General features: G+C 47.3%; 1 protein-coding gene across 4 annotated transcripts in view; it reads right to left on the reverse strand.

Moving 5' to 3' along the window:
- The window catches only part of Scara3 (scavenger receptor class A member 3), a 59475-nt gene that overhangs the window by 36556 nt on the left and 7156 nt on the right, over positions 1-15763 (reverse strand). For all 4 annotated transcript variants that reach the window (XM_031361686.1, XM_031361687.1, XM_031361685.1 and 1 more), the window contains exons 2-5: positions 7503-7601; positions 5997-6116; positions 2730-2828; positions 437-1480 (exon numbers count right to left, since the gene is read on the reverse strand). In XM_031361686.1, coding sequence (XP_031217546.1) covers positions 437-1480; positions 2730-2828; positions 5997-6116; positions 7503-7601 — 1362 coding nt within the window. The remainder of the gene's footprint in view (positions 1-436; positions 1481-2729; positions 2829-5996; positions 6117-7502; positions 7602-15763) is intronic.

A 15763-nucleotide genomic window follows, 5' to 3' on the forward strand; every position in this document is an offset into this window, starting at 1 on the left:
AGAAATCCACCTGCCTCTGCCTCCCAAGTGCTAGGATTAAAGGCATGCGCCACCACTGCCCGGCAAAATCAGAATATTTCAAACATTAAAAATTGTGTATAGCACACTGTGGAGTTGAGAAGAAGGCTTTGGATCCCCTGAAGTTAGCATGACTAGTGTCAGCCTACTTATATGGGTGCAGGGAACCGAACCAGGGCCTCTAGAAGAGTAGCATGTGAGCAATCTCCTCAGATCCTCAAAGGCATTTCTTAAAGTTGCCCGCTGCCCTGGGAATTGGTTACAGGATGACTTTGGAAATCTATTTTCCTAACTAGTATCCTCTATTTGGCATTCTTTATCTATGGACACACTCTTGGAGATTTTCCTAAAATCGGATGCTCCTGTGTACAACAATAATCCTGAGTCCCTGGAGAGGTCTGCCCACTCCTCCTCTTACCTCGGACAACGGTGACATTGCGAAGGATTTCTCCATGGTGTATGTCCACAGCCTTCATTTCCTCCACGATCATGGAGAGGTTTCGGACATTGAAGTCTAACCGAGCACTGAGCAGACTGAAGCGCTCCCTGAGCAGATCTGTGGTACCTAGCATGAGGGAGACAGACTTATTCAGGTAGTAGAGCTCCTCAGCATGGGTGTGGAAGCCCAGTGTGCAAGACAGCCGCACGTCGTCCAGGTACTTGAGCATGCTGTGCACGTGGTTGTCGGTGGCGTTGATATTGGTGAAGATGGTGCCAATCTCAATCTCGTGAGAAGCCATACGTCCTTCCAGAGACTCAAACCTTTCCACTGTGCGATTCTGGGCATATCGGGTGTGATATTGGAGGTCATGCATGTTCTCCTCATGGTCATCCAAAAAGGAAGAGATGTTGTCCAGCTGTAGCTGTAGGCCCATGACCTGTAGCACTAAGTCATGCATGCTCTCAGAATTCTGGCTAATGCGCTGTGAGGAGGCCCCCAGGGTGGCCTGAATGGTCTTGACGATCTCTCCAGTCTTGGCAGAGGTGCTTCGCAGACCCCCAAAAAGCCTGGTGTAGTTCTGCCAGTCAGTGACTATCTTCTGTAGGGTAAGGGTCTCCTCGTCTGTCTTCCTCTGGATCCCATGGATCCACTCAGCAGTCTGGCCCACTGTGAAGTTGATCTGATGCACAGAAGCCTTGACATCATAGCACTCCTGGGTAAGGTCCTTCAGGGTGATGTCCATGCCCGCTGTGGTGGCCTGCCAGCCCCTCACTTGTGCCAGGAAGAGTCCCAGGGACTGATTGACCTGGTGAATGGAGAAGGAACAACTGCCCATCTCCTGGGAGATTTGACTGCTTGTGGTGGAGAGCAGCTCATGAGCCTGGGAGGTTTGGTCCAGCTGGACCTCCTGGGCCAGCAGCATCTTCTGAAGCCCCTCCAGCTCCTCCTGGAGCTTTCTGATCTCTTGCCCCAGCTGCTCAGCCTCACGGCAAAAGGAACAATTGATCAGGGCTTTTGGGTCTTCAGGAGAAAAGGGGACAACATTTTCAGTTAAATGGGACAAAGGTGTTTCGTGTGTCTGTGTGTGTGTGTGTGTGTGTGTGTGTGTGTGTGTTTCTAAGTGTGAATGCATATGTTCTCATGCGGGGAGGTCTGAGGACAACCTTAGGGGTTGTTCCTTGGGTGCTGTTTATCTTGAGTTTTGAGATCCATCCTCTTGGTGGCCTGGAGCTTGTCAATGAGGTTAGGCTGGCTGGCAAGTGAACTCCTAGAATCCACCTGTTTCCACCACCCTGGGCACTGGGATGGCAAGCTTCTGTTACCACACCCACCTTTTCCATATGGGTTCTTAGGACTAAATCCAGGTCACAATGCTTATATGGCTGACTAATCTCCCGAGCCCCAGAGGTACTTCTTGAAATGCAGGCACAAGGAAGTAGCAAGTGGCTTCTGAACCCTGTTCACTTTTCTGCTATGAATATCCCTCTCCACCCCTGAGAAAAGCCTCACCATCCCTGCGGAATTCCATCTTTACTCTGCAATAGAAATGCAAGATTTTGGATATTTGTCCCACAGCATCACTGCATCCTCAAGAACAGGTCTTAGTAACTAGCTGTTCTGAGGGGGCCAAGAACCTCATTGTACACTCTTTTAAAAATTCTGCGCACATTTTGATATCTATTGTCTTCATTGATATCTCATGGTGTGCTTGTGGGGAAGGCGGCCCTGGGGACTTTTTTCCCTTGTGACTCCTAAGGAATAAGGCATAGAGAGTTAGCTTGTCAAATAGACCTCTGTTATTAGGTGTCAGGCCAACACTCTCTATTTGCAACAGAGAAAATGACTTTTAACCCCACATCTGTGATGGCTCCTTTTGACTCACTCTCTCTTACAATGTTACTGACTGGAGCAGAGGCTAGAAACCATTGTGAACTGTGTTGTGGCTTAAGGCAGTGACTTGAAATGGGCTCATACATCAGGAGGCTTTGCAAAGTCTTAAAAATCACTTGAGACATATGACGGCTTTTGAGAATGGACCATGATTACTTTCATTCTCTTCCTATGGTCTCTGGCTAGATCAACAGCCCATATAGAAAACTCTGCCCAAGGCCTTGATGCCTCCCAGTATCCCAGCCTTCCTCAATGGACAATGCTCAGCCAGAGAGGAAGTGTGGATCATTGCCTTGTCTTAGGAAGTAGACAGTACCTGTCCATCTCTGGATAGTAAGGGATGGAGGGTCCTGTGTGCTTCTGGACTCTAGAATCTTACCCAGTCCTTGAAGATTTTCTTGCATTGACACAAGCTTCTTATTATAGATGGACTGGGCCAAGGAGATATCTTCTGAGAGAGAGTCCACCTTTCTAAAAACTGAGGAAACAGAAGAGACACCAGGCTGGGGTCATGGTTCAGAAGTAGCCGCCATTGGTGAGATCAGTTTCATCGGGCTGCCACTGAAACCATCTGTACCTCTCCCAGGAGAAAGGCTCCCCTAATGGCCAAGCCAAGATGCTTCTCTACTGCCTGAGTTCAGCATGTCCCTTCACAAGAATCATAATTCACCTCCCAACTCGGGTTTTAGAAATAAGACCTCCTCATAAGTTAGGATAGTAAAAATTCACAAACACACAGATAAAATTATTCTTAATTCCATTATTCAGAGAGTGCTCACTGCCATCAACACCTCCTAGTACATACTTCTTCTAGTCATGAGTCCATGGATAGTCACTTGACAGTCACATAGGCACACATACTTTAGAAAATAAAGTGCCAAACCATGTTACCCTGACTATCCAGCTATTTCCTCTTATAGGTATGACACCATGGGCATTTTCTTCTCCCTATCATCTTCTCATTCTTTCTTCAGAAGGAGATATTTTTTAACTTTAAAAAAAATTAAAAGTATTTCAGTGTGTATTCACTATGTATGGCACTGTGAATATAGTGCATATCCAACATCGGCTTCCCAACCCAAGCCCCTGCTTCCTCCCCCTACACTTGGTTCCCCAGGCAGCTTTATTTCTCCTTTCATGTCATATAGATACATGAGATTTTATATCTCTCTATACAATCTAGAAACTATAAATTAGAGAAAAAAATATTTGTGTTTATTCATTTTCCAGCAAATATCCTATCCTCCTCTTTATGTTTAAAGAAGCTCCATTGTGCAAACATGCCACATTTCCTTTACACATTCTTCTATGGTTAGGCACCAGGTTGGTTTTCAGGAACATTTTTCTATTGCCCTTTAAAAATCACTTTAAAATAATGAGTTTTGGTGTCTTTACCGTGCTCTATATGGGAATACATCAGGGATACCAAAAAGATCCTCCCTCACTAAGGACACTCAAGGTGCCTCCTCTCCTAAGCTTATAAACTAAGTCTGACATGTAGATATGACCAGTACTCCAACTTAGAAATAACCCTATCTGTGATGGTTTGAGGACATGAGTTTTTCCTTGGGATAAACACTTGGATCACAACAACCCTTTGATCTGTACAAATCTTGGGTACCAAGTTTCTTCTAGAGAAGCCCATGCTACCTCACCATTCACTTCAGCTGGGGGCCCTGAAAAAGTTGTTGTGTCAGCAGGGTTTAGAGCATGCTGCAGCACAAGCAGCTGGCTTTATTCAGCAGAGGTGGCCCTGGCAGTGGTGAGAGGGCACAGCGTGGACTGATGACTGATACAGATCCTCTGAAGGCCACATCTGGCAGGATGGAATGCTAATCGCCCAAAGCGACTGATTGATATCGTCTGTCGGGTGCCTTTAGCAGGTCAATGAACCTTTTCAGAAAGAAGACCCATCTACCAAAGGGAAACATAGAGGTAGCATTCTTAACACCTCCAAACCACTATGCCTTCAAGTGATTGAGAATCCCTAGGCTTCTAGTGAACATCTTATATCTCAGATCTGTCAAGAGGTCAAATTAATTAGTAACAGTAACATGTTTGAGAGAGCCCAAAGACAATCTCACATACTATTGGGTTGGGGGAGGACTTTACAGTTGCCAATAGTTATTTTGTTTGAGCCTTCTCTCATTTAAGAGCCCATACATAAAGGGAAAGAAATAGGGAGACCTGATCATTGCTATTTTAACTCTAATGTCTCGTTATGTCTACTAGGCCAAGGGCTCATCCCATGCGATTTTCTCTATTCAAAGCATATTTCATATCTTGTAATTATATATTAATTTGTTTGTTCAGTCATTGCCCTAATTTATCTTACCTTCTTGTCTTGTTAGTGTGAAATGTCCCCTATTGGATCAGGGTTTTGTACACTTGGTTCATAGCTGTGGTGCTGTTCTGGAAGGCACACCTTTCAGAGGTGGAGCCTCGCTGACCCTAGTGGGTCACTGGAGTGGGCCTTGAAATTTTCTAGCTGGGCCCTGACGGAAGAGACTGTGCATTTTGCTGTCTCCTCCTGCTACTATGGCTAACCCACCATGTTGGACTGCTCTCACAATGAATCCTCTGTTCCTTAAGTTGCTTCTTGCCACAGCAAAAAGAAACATGACTAATACAGCCAGGAGTGTTGGTTCCCGAATATCCTTAACCAGAAGCAGGACCAAGTGCCTCTCCAGGAGGGCATTCACTCTTAGAATCTGTACCCTGGAGAACATTGCTCAGGCCTAAATGGTTTCTCCTTACTTCAAGCCTTGTCTCTGGTATCAAGCAGGTTGGAACAGACAGATGTCAGCATGAATGTGACCGAACTGATTTTAGACAATTCATCTTGAACTCTTAGAATCTAGAAGGTAGGAGCTACCTGAACCTGGCCACATACCAAAACTGTGGTCATACTGACCACACTGCGGATGAGAAGCACCAAAACTCGGGTCTCCTGGCCTCACCTGCAGGGCTCTGATTTTACAGGTCTTAGTAAACCTGGGAATTTACATTTTAATGAATACTGAAGGTAATCTTGATGCAGGTGGTACCCAACCTCAGTTTGAACAATATACTCAGAGACCACCGAAGGTCTTAGAAGCCACCTGATCCAGTGGTCACAGCCCAGGGCTATACGACAGATTTACCTGGAGAGCTGAAAGTTACAGGGTTCACTCTCTTACCCTGGGAATAGGGGTGGGCACCAGTAGTTCTGAAAACTTCCACGTGATTCCCTCACAGACCTGCCAAACTCGTCTTGCTATTTTCTTCTACTCAAAGCCCCACAGCTAACTTTGTTTGTTTGAGACAGGGTTTCTCTGTGTAATCCTGGCTGTCCTAGAGCTTGCTCTGTAGACCAGGCTGGTCTTGAACTCAGAGAGACCCACCAGCTTCTGTACCCTCCCCCAATCCCCGAGTACTGGGTTTAAAGACATGTACCACCACTGCCTGGCTTCTAGAGCTAAATCTTAAGTGGATGTTAGAAGCAGGTCTAATCTTTTAGTGGATTAGCCATAACGATGTCTAGAACCAGGAAGATGCTAGTCTTTGTGACAGGTGACAGAGGTGGAGTGCTTTTCTCCATGGGGGTGTTTTTGGTATAGAAACCTATTCGGCTATTCCCCTGCAGCCCAGAGATCTCTGAACTCACCCAGAGAGGCCAGTACAGCGACAGCCACCAGGAGCAGAGCCAGGAAGAGGTACAAAATCCGCACTGACGTGTGCAAAGATAGGTTCTTCTGGCAGCGGTTGCAGCGGGGTCCTGCCCGGCCTGTGGAGGACAAGAAGATGACAGTGGCTTGGGTCAGTGAAGAGGCAGGGGTGGCATGCTCAGTTCTGTGTTCCTGTTCTGTCCTGCCTCGTCACTTCTCAAGCCACACTCACAAGGGAAGTTTTCCTCTTGTCTTTCTTACTTGTCCTGCCACCTAGGCTGAGTTTCTAGAACTTTCTGCAATAGAGGAGACAGAAGCCACCCCACTCCTCCTTAGCAGCCATTCTTTCTTGGCAATATCTTTATTCAGCCTACAGAGTAGGAAAAAGGCATCTCTCCTCTCTACAGTGACCCTACCAACGACCCACAATCCCAGAAGCTTGCTCACCTCCTGCCCAATGCAACGCTTGATTTTTGTGCTCAACACAACCCAGTTTGCCCATGACCTTCTCAGTTACAGCACTGAAACTCTCCTGCCATGAGAGTCCCTTAGTAGGGGGAAATTGGGGCTGGTGAGATGGCTCAGCAGGAAAGAACACTGACTGCTCTTCTGAAGGTCCTGAGTTCAAATTCCAGCAACCACACGGTAGCTCACAACCACCCGCAATGAGATCTGACGCCCTCTTCTGGTGTATCTGAAGACAGCTACAGTGTACTTACATATAATAATTAATAAATCTTTTTAGAAAAAGTAGGGGCAAATCATAATGCTTTACATAGAGGTTCGGTTTTAAGGTTTAAAGACTCACTCCTGGGGGCCTCCTCAGCCCTAGGCATGCCAGGAGTTGGTAAGCAGTTTTCCAGTTGGGAAAATAAGCTATGGTTCTCGTGGAAACCAAACAAGGAGTTAAAATCCACCAGTCAGGATGCTGCATGGAGGGAAGAGGGTGTTTTGGGGAACTCTGTGAGGTGATCAGTGCCCAATGAGAATGTAGGATGTCCCCCAAGAGGAGCTTGGCTTAGCTGCAAATAGTGAGTAGCAGCAGCAATTAAAAACCTAGTGTCTGGTCCACATGGCACACTAGAATAAATCCACAATTTTGAGGGCATACATGGGGCATCCCTGGGTGAGTCAAGGTAAAGTACACAAGCTGTAATCTATACCAAATGCCACAGAGTGCCCTGGTCCAACCAGAAACTCAAACAGTGTGATTAACAAAGCAGAGGACAGACCTTGTGCACAGTGTGTGGCTAGGGGAGATGGCACTGGTTCCTGCCAGGACTCAGGTGGAGCCCAGGGGACACATGACACTTATGACAAATGCTGGTTCCATCCATACTGTACCGTCCCAGGATACACAGCTTTGCCATTCACTCTCCAAGGGACAGTAGGAAGATGAGAGCAGGAATTCTGAAGCTACATATTTAGACACACTGCTCATTAGTCTAGAGATGACAGCAGGAGCTCTTGGCTGACACAGGAGATAGGGGGTTCCTAGCACTTACCCTCTTGGGAGCATGGGAAGGATGGCATATCCTCGTCTTCACCAGCCAGTTCCTCTTCAGTGACACACAGTACATCCCTGTCACCGCCAGCTGATCTCACTGCAACAGAACCAGTTGGGTCAGACCCCATCTTGTCCTGAAGCCACCCTGTTCCCTTTCCAGCTTTCCATCTGATATCAAGATTCATACCCCATGCCCACCCAGTTCCTAGGTCCAATTCAGTCCACTCCAGGTGACCTGATATAAGCTGAACAATAGGGTTTGTGTGGGGTAGAGGTAAGATTTAGAAGGCCAAGTTACTGAGATATTCCACCCACCCAGTAAAGAGATGTGCCCATCTCCCACAAGCCAGGAAGACACATGGGCTGGTCTGTTCTTGACTCAGACCCCTGGCATGGGAGGTAGACAAAGAGACACAAGGATATGTTGGTTGGTCCAGCACATGGAGCAGAAGCAGAACTTCCCCACTTTAGGTACAGCTCTGAAATGGGCACTGCATGGGCTCCTGGACTGTGTCCAGCCCAGCTGGGAAGGAAGAGGCAGGAATCCAGAGGTGGGCAGGTATAGGATGAGCACATTCTGCTTCCTGAGTGTCACTAGAGTCCCACCAAGGTGTCAAAGGAAGCATGGAGGAGAAGAGGTGGAGGGATTCCTAAATAAGACCTAAAATGATGTGTCTCATTATGGAGAAAACTGTTCTCCCTCCCCACCCCTTCCATCTCTTCTTCCTGGGAAAATAATGAGGAAGGAATGCTTTAGTAAAGAGGTGGCACCTCACCCAGTTGTCATCAGAAAGACTCTAGCACCTGATGGAAACAGATGAAGAGACCCACAGCCAAACATTAGGCAGAGAACCAACTAACCTGTGTCCATCGGGGTTCACAGAGACGGAATCACCAACCAGGGAGCCTGCATGGGACTGACGTAGGTCCTCTGAACATATGTTCTAGTATGTAGCTTGGTCTTCTTGTGGGATTCCTAACAGCAGGAGTAGGGGCTCTCTGACCTTGTTAACCTGCCTTTGAGACCTTTACTCCTTCTGGGTTGCCTTGTCTAATCTTAATAGAAGAAATACACCTCGACTTATTGATAAGCTGAGGCAGGTTGATATCCATGGGGGTACTGCCTTTTGCTGAAAAGGAGGAGTGAATGGGGAAGGGGAGATGAGAGGAGGGACAGGGAGAAGAGGAGGAAGGGGAATCAGCAACTAAGATGTTAATTAATTAATTAGTTAATTAAGAATAAAGAGGCAGAGCAGGCTGTTGAGCCAACTAGGACTTATTTTGCTCTGGGAAATGGGGATGAAGCCAAGGACTGAACTTCAACTCTTTAGAAGTAGCATCTTTGAACCTTTGAAAAAAGCCTTTTTTACATAGTTAAATTATTTTGTTCTTTAGTATGCAGGTGTATGTGCATGCACATGAGCCTCATAACTAGAATAGGTTTTCTTTTATTATTTTTTTACGAGGAGTTAGAGTTTGCCAAGATGAGATTTTAACAGAGGTTTAGGTCTGGACATCAATAGAGAGACACTCCAAGTACATCCACGCGTGACTGTGGGCTTCTCAAGAGACAGCTGCTTCTGTGTCTTAACAACAGCCACAGATGCCATTCAAATATTTTATTTTTAATTATGCACATGTGTGTGGGCCTGTGTGGGATATGTGCATGTGAGTGCAATGTCCACAGAGGCCAGAGGAGGGCATTGCATTCCCCTGGAGCTGGAATTGTAGCCATTGGTAAGACATCTGAAAAGAGGGTTGGGAGTTTAATTCCAATCCTCTGGAGGAGCAGCAAGTGCTCTTAACTGCTGAGCCATCTCCCCAGCCCCAAGCCGTAGATACCATTTCAATGGCATCTGAAGCTACAGCTCGAATGGTTGAAAAGAAGCTTAGTTCCCCCACCCCAATTCTGCTCACCCCAACATAAAATAATTTTATACAGTCCCTACAAATGAACTTACTTGGTTGGACCATAAGGATATTTTAATGGTAAGATAAGTAACAAGTTATCATCAAAGAAGGATATTAAAATCATACTTTTAACTACATGCCATATATACTGAGGTACTGGCACACCCCAATGAGGCTCATTATAAAGACAAACGTATTTATGAGTTTAACTCGAATTATCTCCATATTTTATCTTGTACACTGAAAAAATTTTTGGTGAAAGGCTTGTTGTGGAGGGGGACATTGGATCTCAGGGCTAAAGAAAGTGTTTACCGTGTATGAGACCCTGGTTCTATCCCTAACACACACACACACACACACACACACACACACACACACACACACACACACACTGGAGAGTCTGGAGTATGGAGACACCATGTTCTCTGGTCAGCTCTCAGCCAAATGTCCCTTTTTCCTTAGCCTCTTGTTCCTCTCCTTCCCCATTTTTAGAGGAACCAGCTAGGATACAAGTTAGAATCTTTCCTGACAGGTATGGCCAGGCACCAACCAATCAGAGTGAGTGTCATGACCAATCAGAAAGGTCTTGGATTGTCACAAGGTGAGACACAGTGACAGCAGTGCTGATTAGGGACAGCTTCTGTGCTCTGGGCTTTGCTGTGGGAGCAATGACATGGCTGTCCCTTGTAGGACTCATGGTCAGTGTTCCCATCATTGTACACACTGCAGACTCCATGCCCAGGATATTGTCACTCAGTCTTGTATTTGTGTCCACTCCTGTCTTGAGCTCCAAATTTAAATGCTACCCCCATTTCCCTCTCCCTGTCCTCCTCCTCTTCTTTGGGGCTTCTTTTGCTTGGTCCCTGGAAATTCCTTTGGTAGGATGTTTGTCATTTACCTTCTACCTAAAGTTTAAAGCTCCCCAAAATGTGCTGGAAGCACCCACTCCTCTTTGTTTTCTTCTGTTTCATTTTTGAAATGTGACCAAAGTGTTGGGTCTGGCCTCAAGGCAATCATCTTGACAATCGTGTAAATTTTACAGCCTCAAGTATCACTTTTATGCTCAAATTGACCAAGGGCCAAAGACATTTAAGAATGTTACTAACGGCACACACGATACAAGCAGAGAAGCCAAGATTTGGACTCAAAACTCTTCCCTCCTGGCCCACAAACTGCTGTTGGGGGGGGGGGGAGAACAAAAACTCTCCATAGTTCTAAGAGATATTTCTCCTGCAACTACAAGATTAAGGGAAAAGGAAGAAGGGAGAAGGGACAGGCACTTGACTGAGTAGGCAGAATGTCAGGGCTGTGACAATGACCAACAGCCCTCTAGAGTTGTGTACACCATTGACTCCTTCGACCTCATGTCCCTAATGTTGCCCTGCATCTTCTATGATCAGCTGGGAAAATGAGACACACTGTATGTGATGGTGAATGTTCAATGTGAACTTAGCAGAATCTATAGTCACCTGGGCATGTCTAGGGAGCAGTCTCTTGATTAGAATTAGCTGAGGTGGGAAGACCTGTCTGTGGTGGGCGGCACCATTCTCTAGGCTGGGATTCTGGAATGTATATGTGGAGAAAGGGAGCTGAGCAGCAGCAAGCATTCATGCCCTGTCTGCTTCCTGACTGTGGATGGGTGTGATTCAAGTTCACACTGGCTGGACTTCCTCACCACAATGGGCTGTACCTCTAACTGTGAGCCAACAGAAAGACTTTCTCCCTGAAGTTGCTTTGGTCAATATTTGTCACGGCAACAGGAAAACAAAAAATACCAAAAAACAAAGACAGTGGATAAGAACATTTCAGAAGCAGTGGCAACCTTAAATGGGTTCACTGGGGAAGGAACTGAGGAGATTTCCTCATGGCTGCCATAAAGCCCCTTTGCTTAGCCTCCCCGCCCCCTGGGCTGTCACAGTTCCACTGACACCGGAGTAAGGCCCTTGCTGCATGTACTCCAGAGTCATGGATTCACCTCTGTGGAACTCAGCAGCCAGATCACATGCCTGGAGCTTAAGTTCTAGGGGCAGGCGCCATGTCTAGCACAGTGGCTGGCTCAGGGAAGAGTGCCCTGAAACCTTTCCATGAGTTTTCATTATGCTTTCTGGTAAGTGGTTCTCCAGCTAACTCTGAACACGTCTGAAGATCTTAGGATCCCAGGATTCAGAGTCCCACCTCCAGGAGAATTCTGAGTTGAGAGAGCTTGAAGATGAGAAAATATTGGGGCTTAAAAGTACTCCTGCCTCCACTGTCTTAATGGATCTGTAAAAGTGGCCTGAGAAGGATGGATATAGTGTAAGAAATTAGAGAAATTGGTCTCTGGATTTGACAGATAGATGGGGAAATGGTGTGTGCATGTGTATGTTTGTCTGTCTGTCTATCTGTGGGGGAGGGAGACAGGGACCAGCTGCGTGGTGTGTGAGGTGCAGTGCATCTTTTAACATGCCTATCAACCTTCCCAGCCCTGCTTTGCAACTCAGTCTGCAATCCCGCCATCAATCTGCCAGCTGTTTACAAGGACTGCTTTGCCCGGGCACTTTACAGGGTGATGATCTCTTTCCCAAAAGCTTCAGGCTAGGTGGACTAGAATTCTTTGGACCATTGTGTGCTTGTCTAAATGGAAACCTCAGCAGCAAGCTAGCAACGCTCATCCCCAGGAGCTCTGCAGGGCACGGCATGATGGGGCTGCTGGGATCTTCAGGCTTCAGTAGAGCCCCTCAGAGAGATCCCTTCCTTCCTGTCCGTGCTCCTCATTTCTCCCCACTCTTTAGTGGCGCTTCTTGGCCCTCCCTTGGGACAGGGCCTCCTCCCTCTTTTGGCTCTCAAGGCAATTTCATCACTCCACTGTTTATAGCCTTTGCAGGGAATCTGGGATGATTTAAATGAAGCCTGGCTGACACCAGCCTTCAACAAACACCCCTCCCATAGCAGCTTTGTCACACTCTTGCTCTCCTGGTGAGAGCCCCTTAAATTGCTTGCCATTAACAAAGGGAGTCAATAAGGACCACCACTTTCCAGAACTGCAAGACCTGGCCCATGGAGGAGAAGGACAGCTGCCTGCCCAGAGCCCAGTCCTCTTTAGACCAGTGCTTCCTGAGTGTTGGCCCTCTTCCCTGTGATGACATCTCAGCTCTGTAACTCATAGTCCTCTCCAGTCCCCAAAGAGGGTTTCTCTTTTTCCTAATCCTCTGACTTCCTGCTGTCCAGTGTAGAGTCCTGCCCTGGGGGACTCTGATTGGCCTATATCTGGAACGCTTCGGCAGCTTGCCATGTTAGCCTTTCTCACTTTAATGAGAACATAATCCAAAGCATTTGTGGGGCTCCCTCAAGCCAAGCTTTTTGTTAAGTATGAAGTTCGATGTGTTTATGTCTCATTGAGCTTGGTTCTGGTTGGAGACCAGATGAACATACAGACAGAGAGTGAGCAAAGCTGGGAGGGAGAGAGTTAAGTCTGGTGAGAAGACAGATGGGAATTCGATGGGGACCAGGACACAGCCCTGGTGCTGAGGCAGACAGGCTCCCCTGGGGCAGGGGAAGAGTTCTCCTTCATCTCCCCATTGTCTCAGCCTTCTGGGGTATGTGGACTCAGTGTTGGGGATATAGCTCTCAGAACAGGGCTTACAAGCCAGAGTCACTACTAGCCCAGAGACCCAAAGGTAGTAGTAACGGGATTCTTAGTGTACAGGAGTCTGGAGCCAGACCCCAGGGCACACGTGCCATCTACAGATTTGCCAGAAGAGCCAGGATAGGTCCCTCCCACCCAGGCCTGCCATCTGTTTACCCATTAGAACTCCCAGCAAGGTGTCATCACCTCCTTCAGGTCAGTCCACCTTCCCCTGGGCTCCTGTCAGTCCAGGGCTGATGGAGCAGTGGGTGCCAGGTAAGGTAGCTCGTGGACTTTTGGTGAAAGCCTGAGCATTTTCTGCTGTTTTAACCATGAGCTCGTTTTTCATTTAAAAACAAATGAAGAGCAATAATTTAAAATATGGCTTTAATCTGTTTTATTCTTGGGATTGTCTATGGCCAAGAGAATGTTGACACATGGAGTTTGCAAGAGCTAAGGCGAGCAGGGACACACTGGGGGTGCAGGTGGGAGTTTGAGGTTTGAACTACCAGGAAATGGAAGGTAGGGAGGAGAGCCATGGGAGGCAGCAGAATTCAGGTGAGGCTTCCTTCTCTTCCACTGAGCTAGCCAGACATGGGATAAGACAGTCTTTTCTTTAAAGGGGAAGGATTCCTGTTCTGGTGAGGAGTGGCAGGGGTGGGGACATGAATATATGTGACATGTAGGACTTTGGATTTGCCCAAAGTTAGGGTGACCTCGCTGTAAAATGTAAAAGTTGTTGGGCATCTGGAACAGCAAGGCGAGCCTTGTTCTGATTGGATGGAGGTGACTGGAACACGCTAAGCTTCTAGAAAGGAGTGGCTTCCAATGTGTGTCTGTCTGTGCTTCCTCTTTCCTCCTCTCTTGCCGCTTTCAGCATCTGGAATTGCTGGGCCTGGGCTTGGAAGAGGACACTGGGTCAGACAAGATATGTCTAGACCTAAAGTTTTTGTGAGGCCCCTCTGAGGGACACCTAGGACAGCAAGGTGCTCTGGGAATCATGAAGGGGCAAGCATCCAAGGCTCTAGGAACCAGTCGCTGCCTCCCTCGTCCGGAGGCCACAGGGATCTGAGCTGTGAGCATGGAGTGCTTTTAGCTAGAGAAGACTGGCCAGGTACTTCTCTTCATGTGGCCCACATTGCAGGCCACATGCTTGGAAAAAAAGGAAAAACATCAAACAGCCTTTAAAGGCCAACGTTGCAAGCCAGCTTCAAAACATAACAGCAAACACTGAAGGTTGAAAGGGCCTCTGTTCAGCGGGTACCTGAGAATGTAATCTCCAATGTAAGTGTCAGAAGGAGAGCCAGAGAGGAGGGGATGCCTTGTTTTTAAGCTTTGGGTTGCAAGAGCCAGGTAGAATACTGGGCTGCTAGGTGCATGTCTTGGCACCCGGTTGCCGTAGCTGCTGACTTTCTTGGGGTTGAGCCTGGTTCAACCTTCCCTTCTGTGGGTAGAAAACAACTTTGCTGGGCTGGAGAGAGATGATGGCTCAGCCGTTAAGAGCACTGACTGCTCTTCTGAAGGACCTGAGTTCAAATCCCAGCAACCACAGGGTGGCTCACAACCATCCATAATGAGATCTGATGACCTCTCCTGGAGTGTCTTAAGAGATCTATGGTGTACTTGCATATCATAGATAAATAAATCTTTAAAAAAAAGAAAAAGAAAAAGAAAACAACTTTGCTAACCATCTGTTAACTCAGCCACCATCACTGACCAGGAAATGTGTGACTGAGTCATCTTCCTTCTTTCCCTCTTCGTCCTTCTCCTCCTCTTCCTCCTCCTCTTCTTCTTGAGACTGTATTCTTCGACAGGGGTCGGAAGGGGGCAGATTCGAGGAACTGAATAAAAGGTCTTTCTTTGAGCACTCCAAGGGACATATTGTGATCATTATCTTCAGCCGAGTTCATAGTGGGTTTTCCAAACAGCCAATTGGGACAGGAAAAAAAAAAAAAAGATCTGGAGAGCCTTCTCATGAGCCAATGCTATATTTAAAGTTCCAGGACGGCTATAGTTTAAGGTTGGGGAACGCTATAATTAAGGTCTCAGGGTTGTTTTCTTCAAAAGCCTCTGCTACTGCCCCTCTCCGTGGCTTTGTGGGTTCCTCTGAAGCCTGGTGGGAATCTTCTGTCCCTCTCATCTGCGAGGAAGCCAGGCCTCTCTTTCACATCCTCGTACTCGGCTCAGCATGTTCGCACTGACAGCCTTCCCACTCCTCCAGTTGCCTCTGGACTCCTAGCCTTCACCATCACAGTTATCTGTTGCCAGCATGTATGCCCTGTCTGTCCCTGCCTCCTCCCTCTGGACCCTCCCTCTGTGAGCACTAGTGCTCTTGGTAACTGTTGAAGTTGTGAGTTCCATCTTGCTGTATCTTAAGTCTTCCTTTCTCTCAAAAATATTACTCCCCCGTCTCTTGTTACCCACTACGGGCATTTTGGGTAACACCGATTTTCATCAGTACTAACCCTAACCTCGCCTAACTTGACTCCAACCCTCCAAGAACCCCAAATGTCTACCCCGTTTCTAAGCAGCTCTTCAATGGGTGCCGTCACTTCTATTTGAGGAACACACTGCAGCGGTTTCCTATTGCCCCAGCAGCTTTTGTGTCATGAGCACAAACAGCTCCTCCTCCACTCCCTGAAGGCCCCGAGAATTTAGTGGGATTGGAGAAATGGGAGCCAGCAGTTTGCGTGTTTCTCGTTGCTCTCTGGTCTGTGAGAAGCTACCATGTCTCACTTCTCCAG

Source organism: Mastomys coucha, unplaced genomic scaffold, assembly GCF_008632895.1.
Source record: "Mastomys coucha isolate ucsf_1 unplaced genomic scaffold, UCSF_Mcou_1 pScaffold9, whole genome shotgun sequence".
NCBI lineage: Eukaryota > Metazoa > Chordata > Mammalia > Rodentia > Muridae > Mastomys > Mastomys coucha.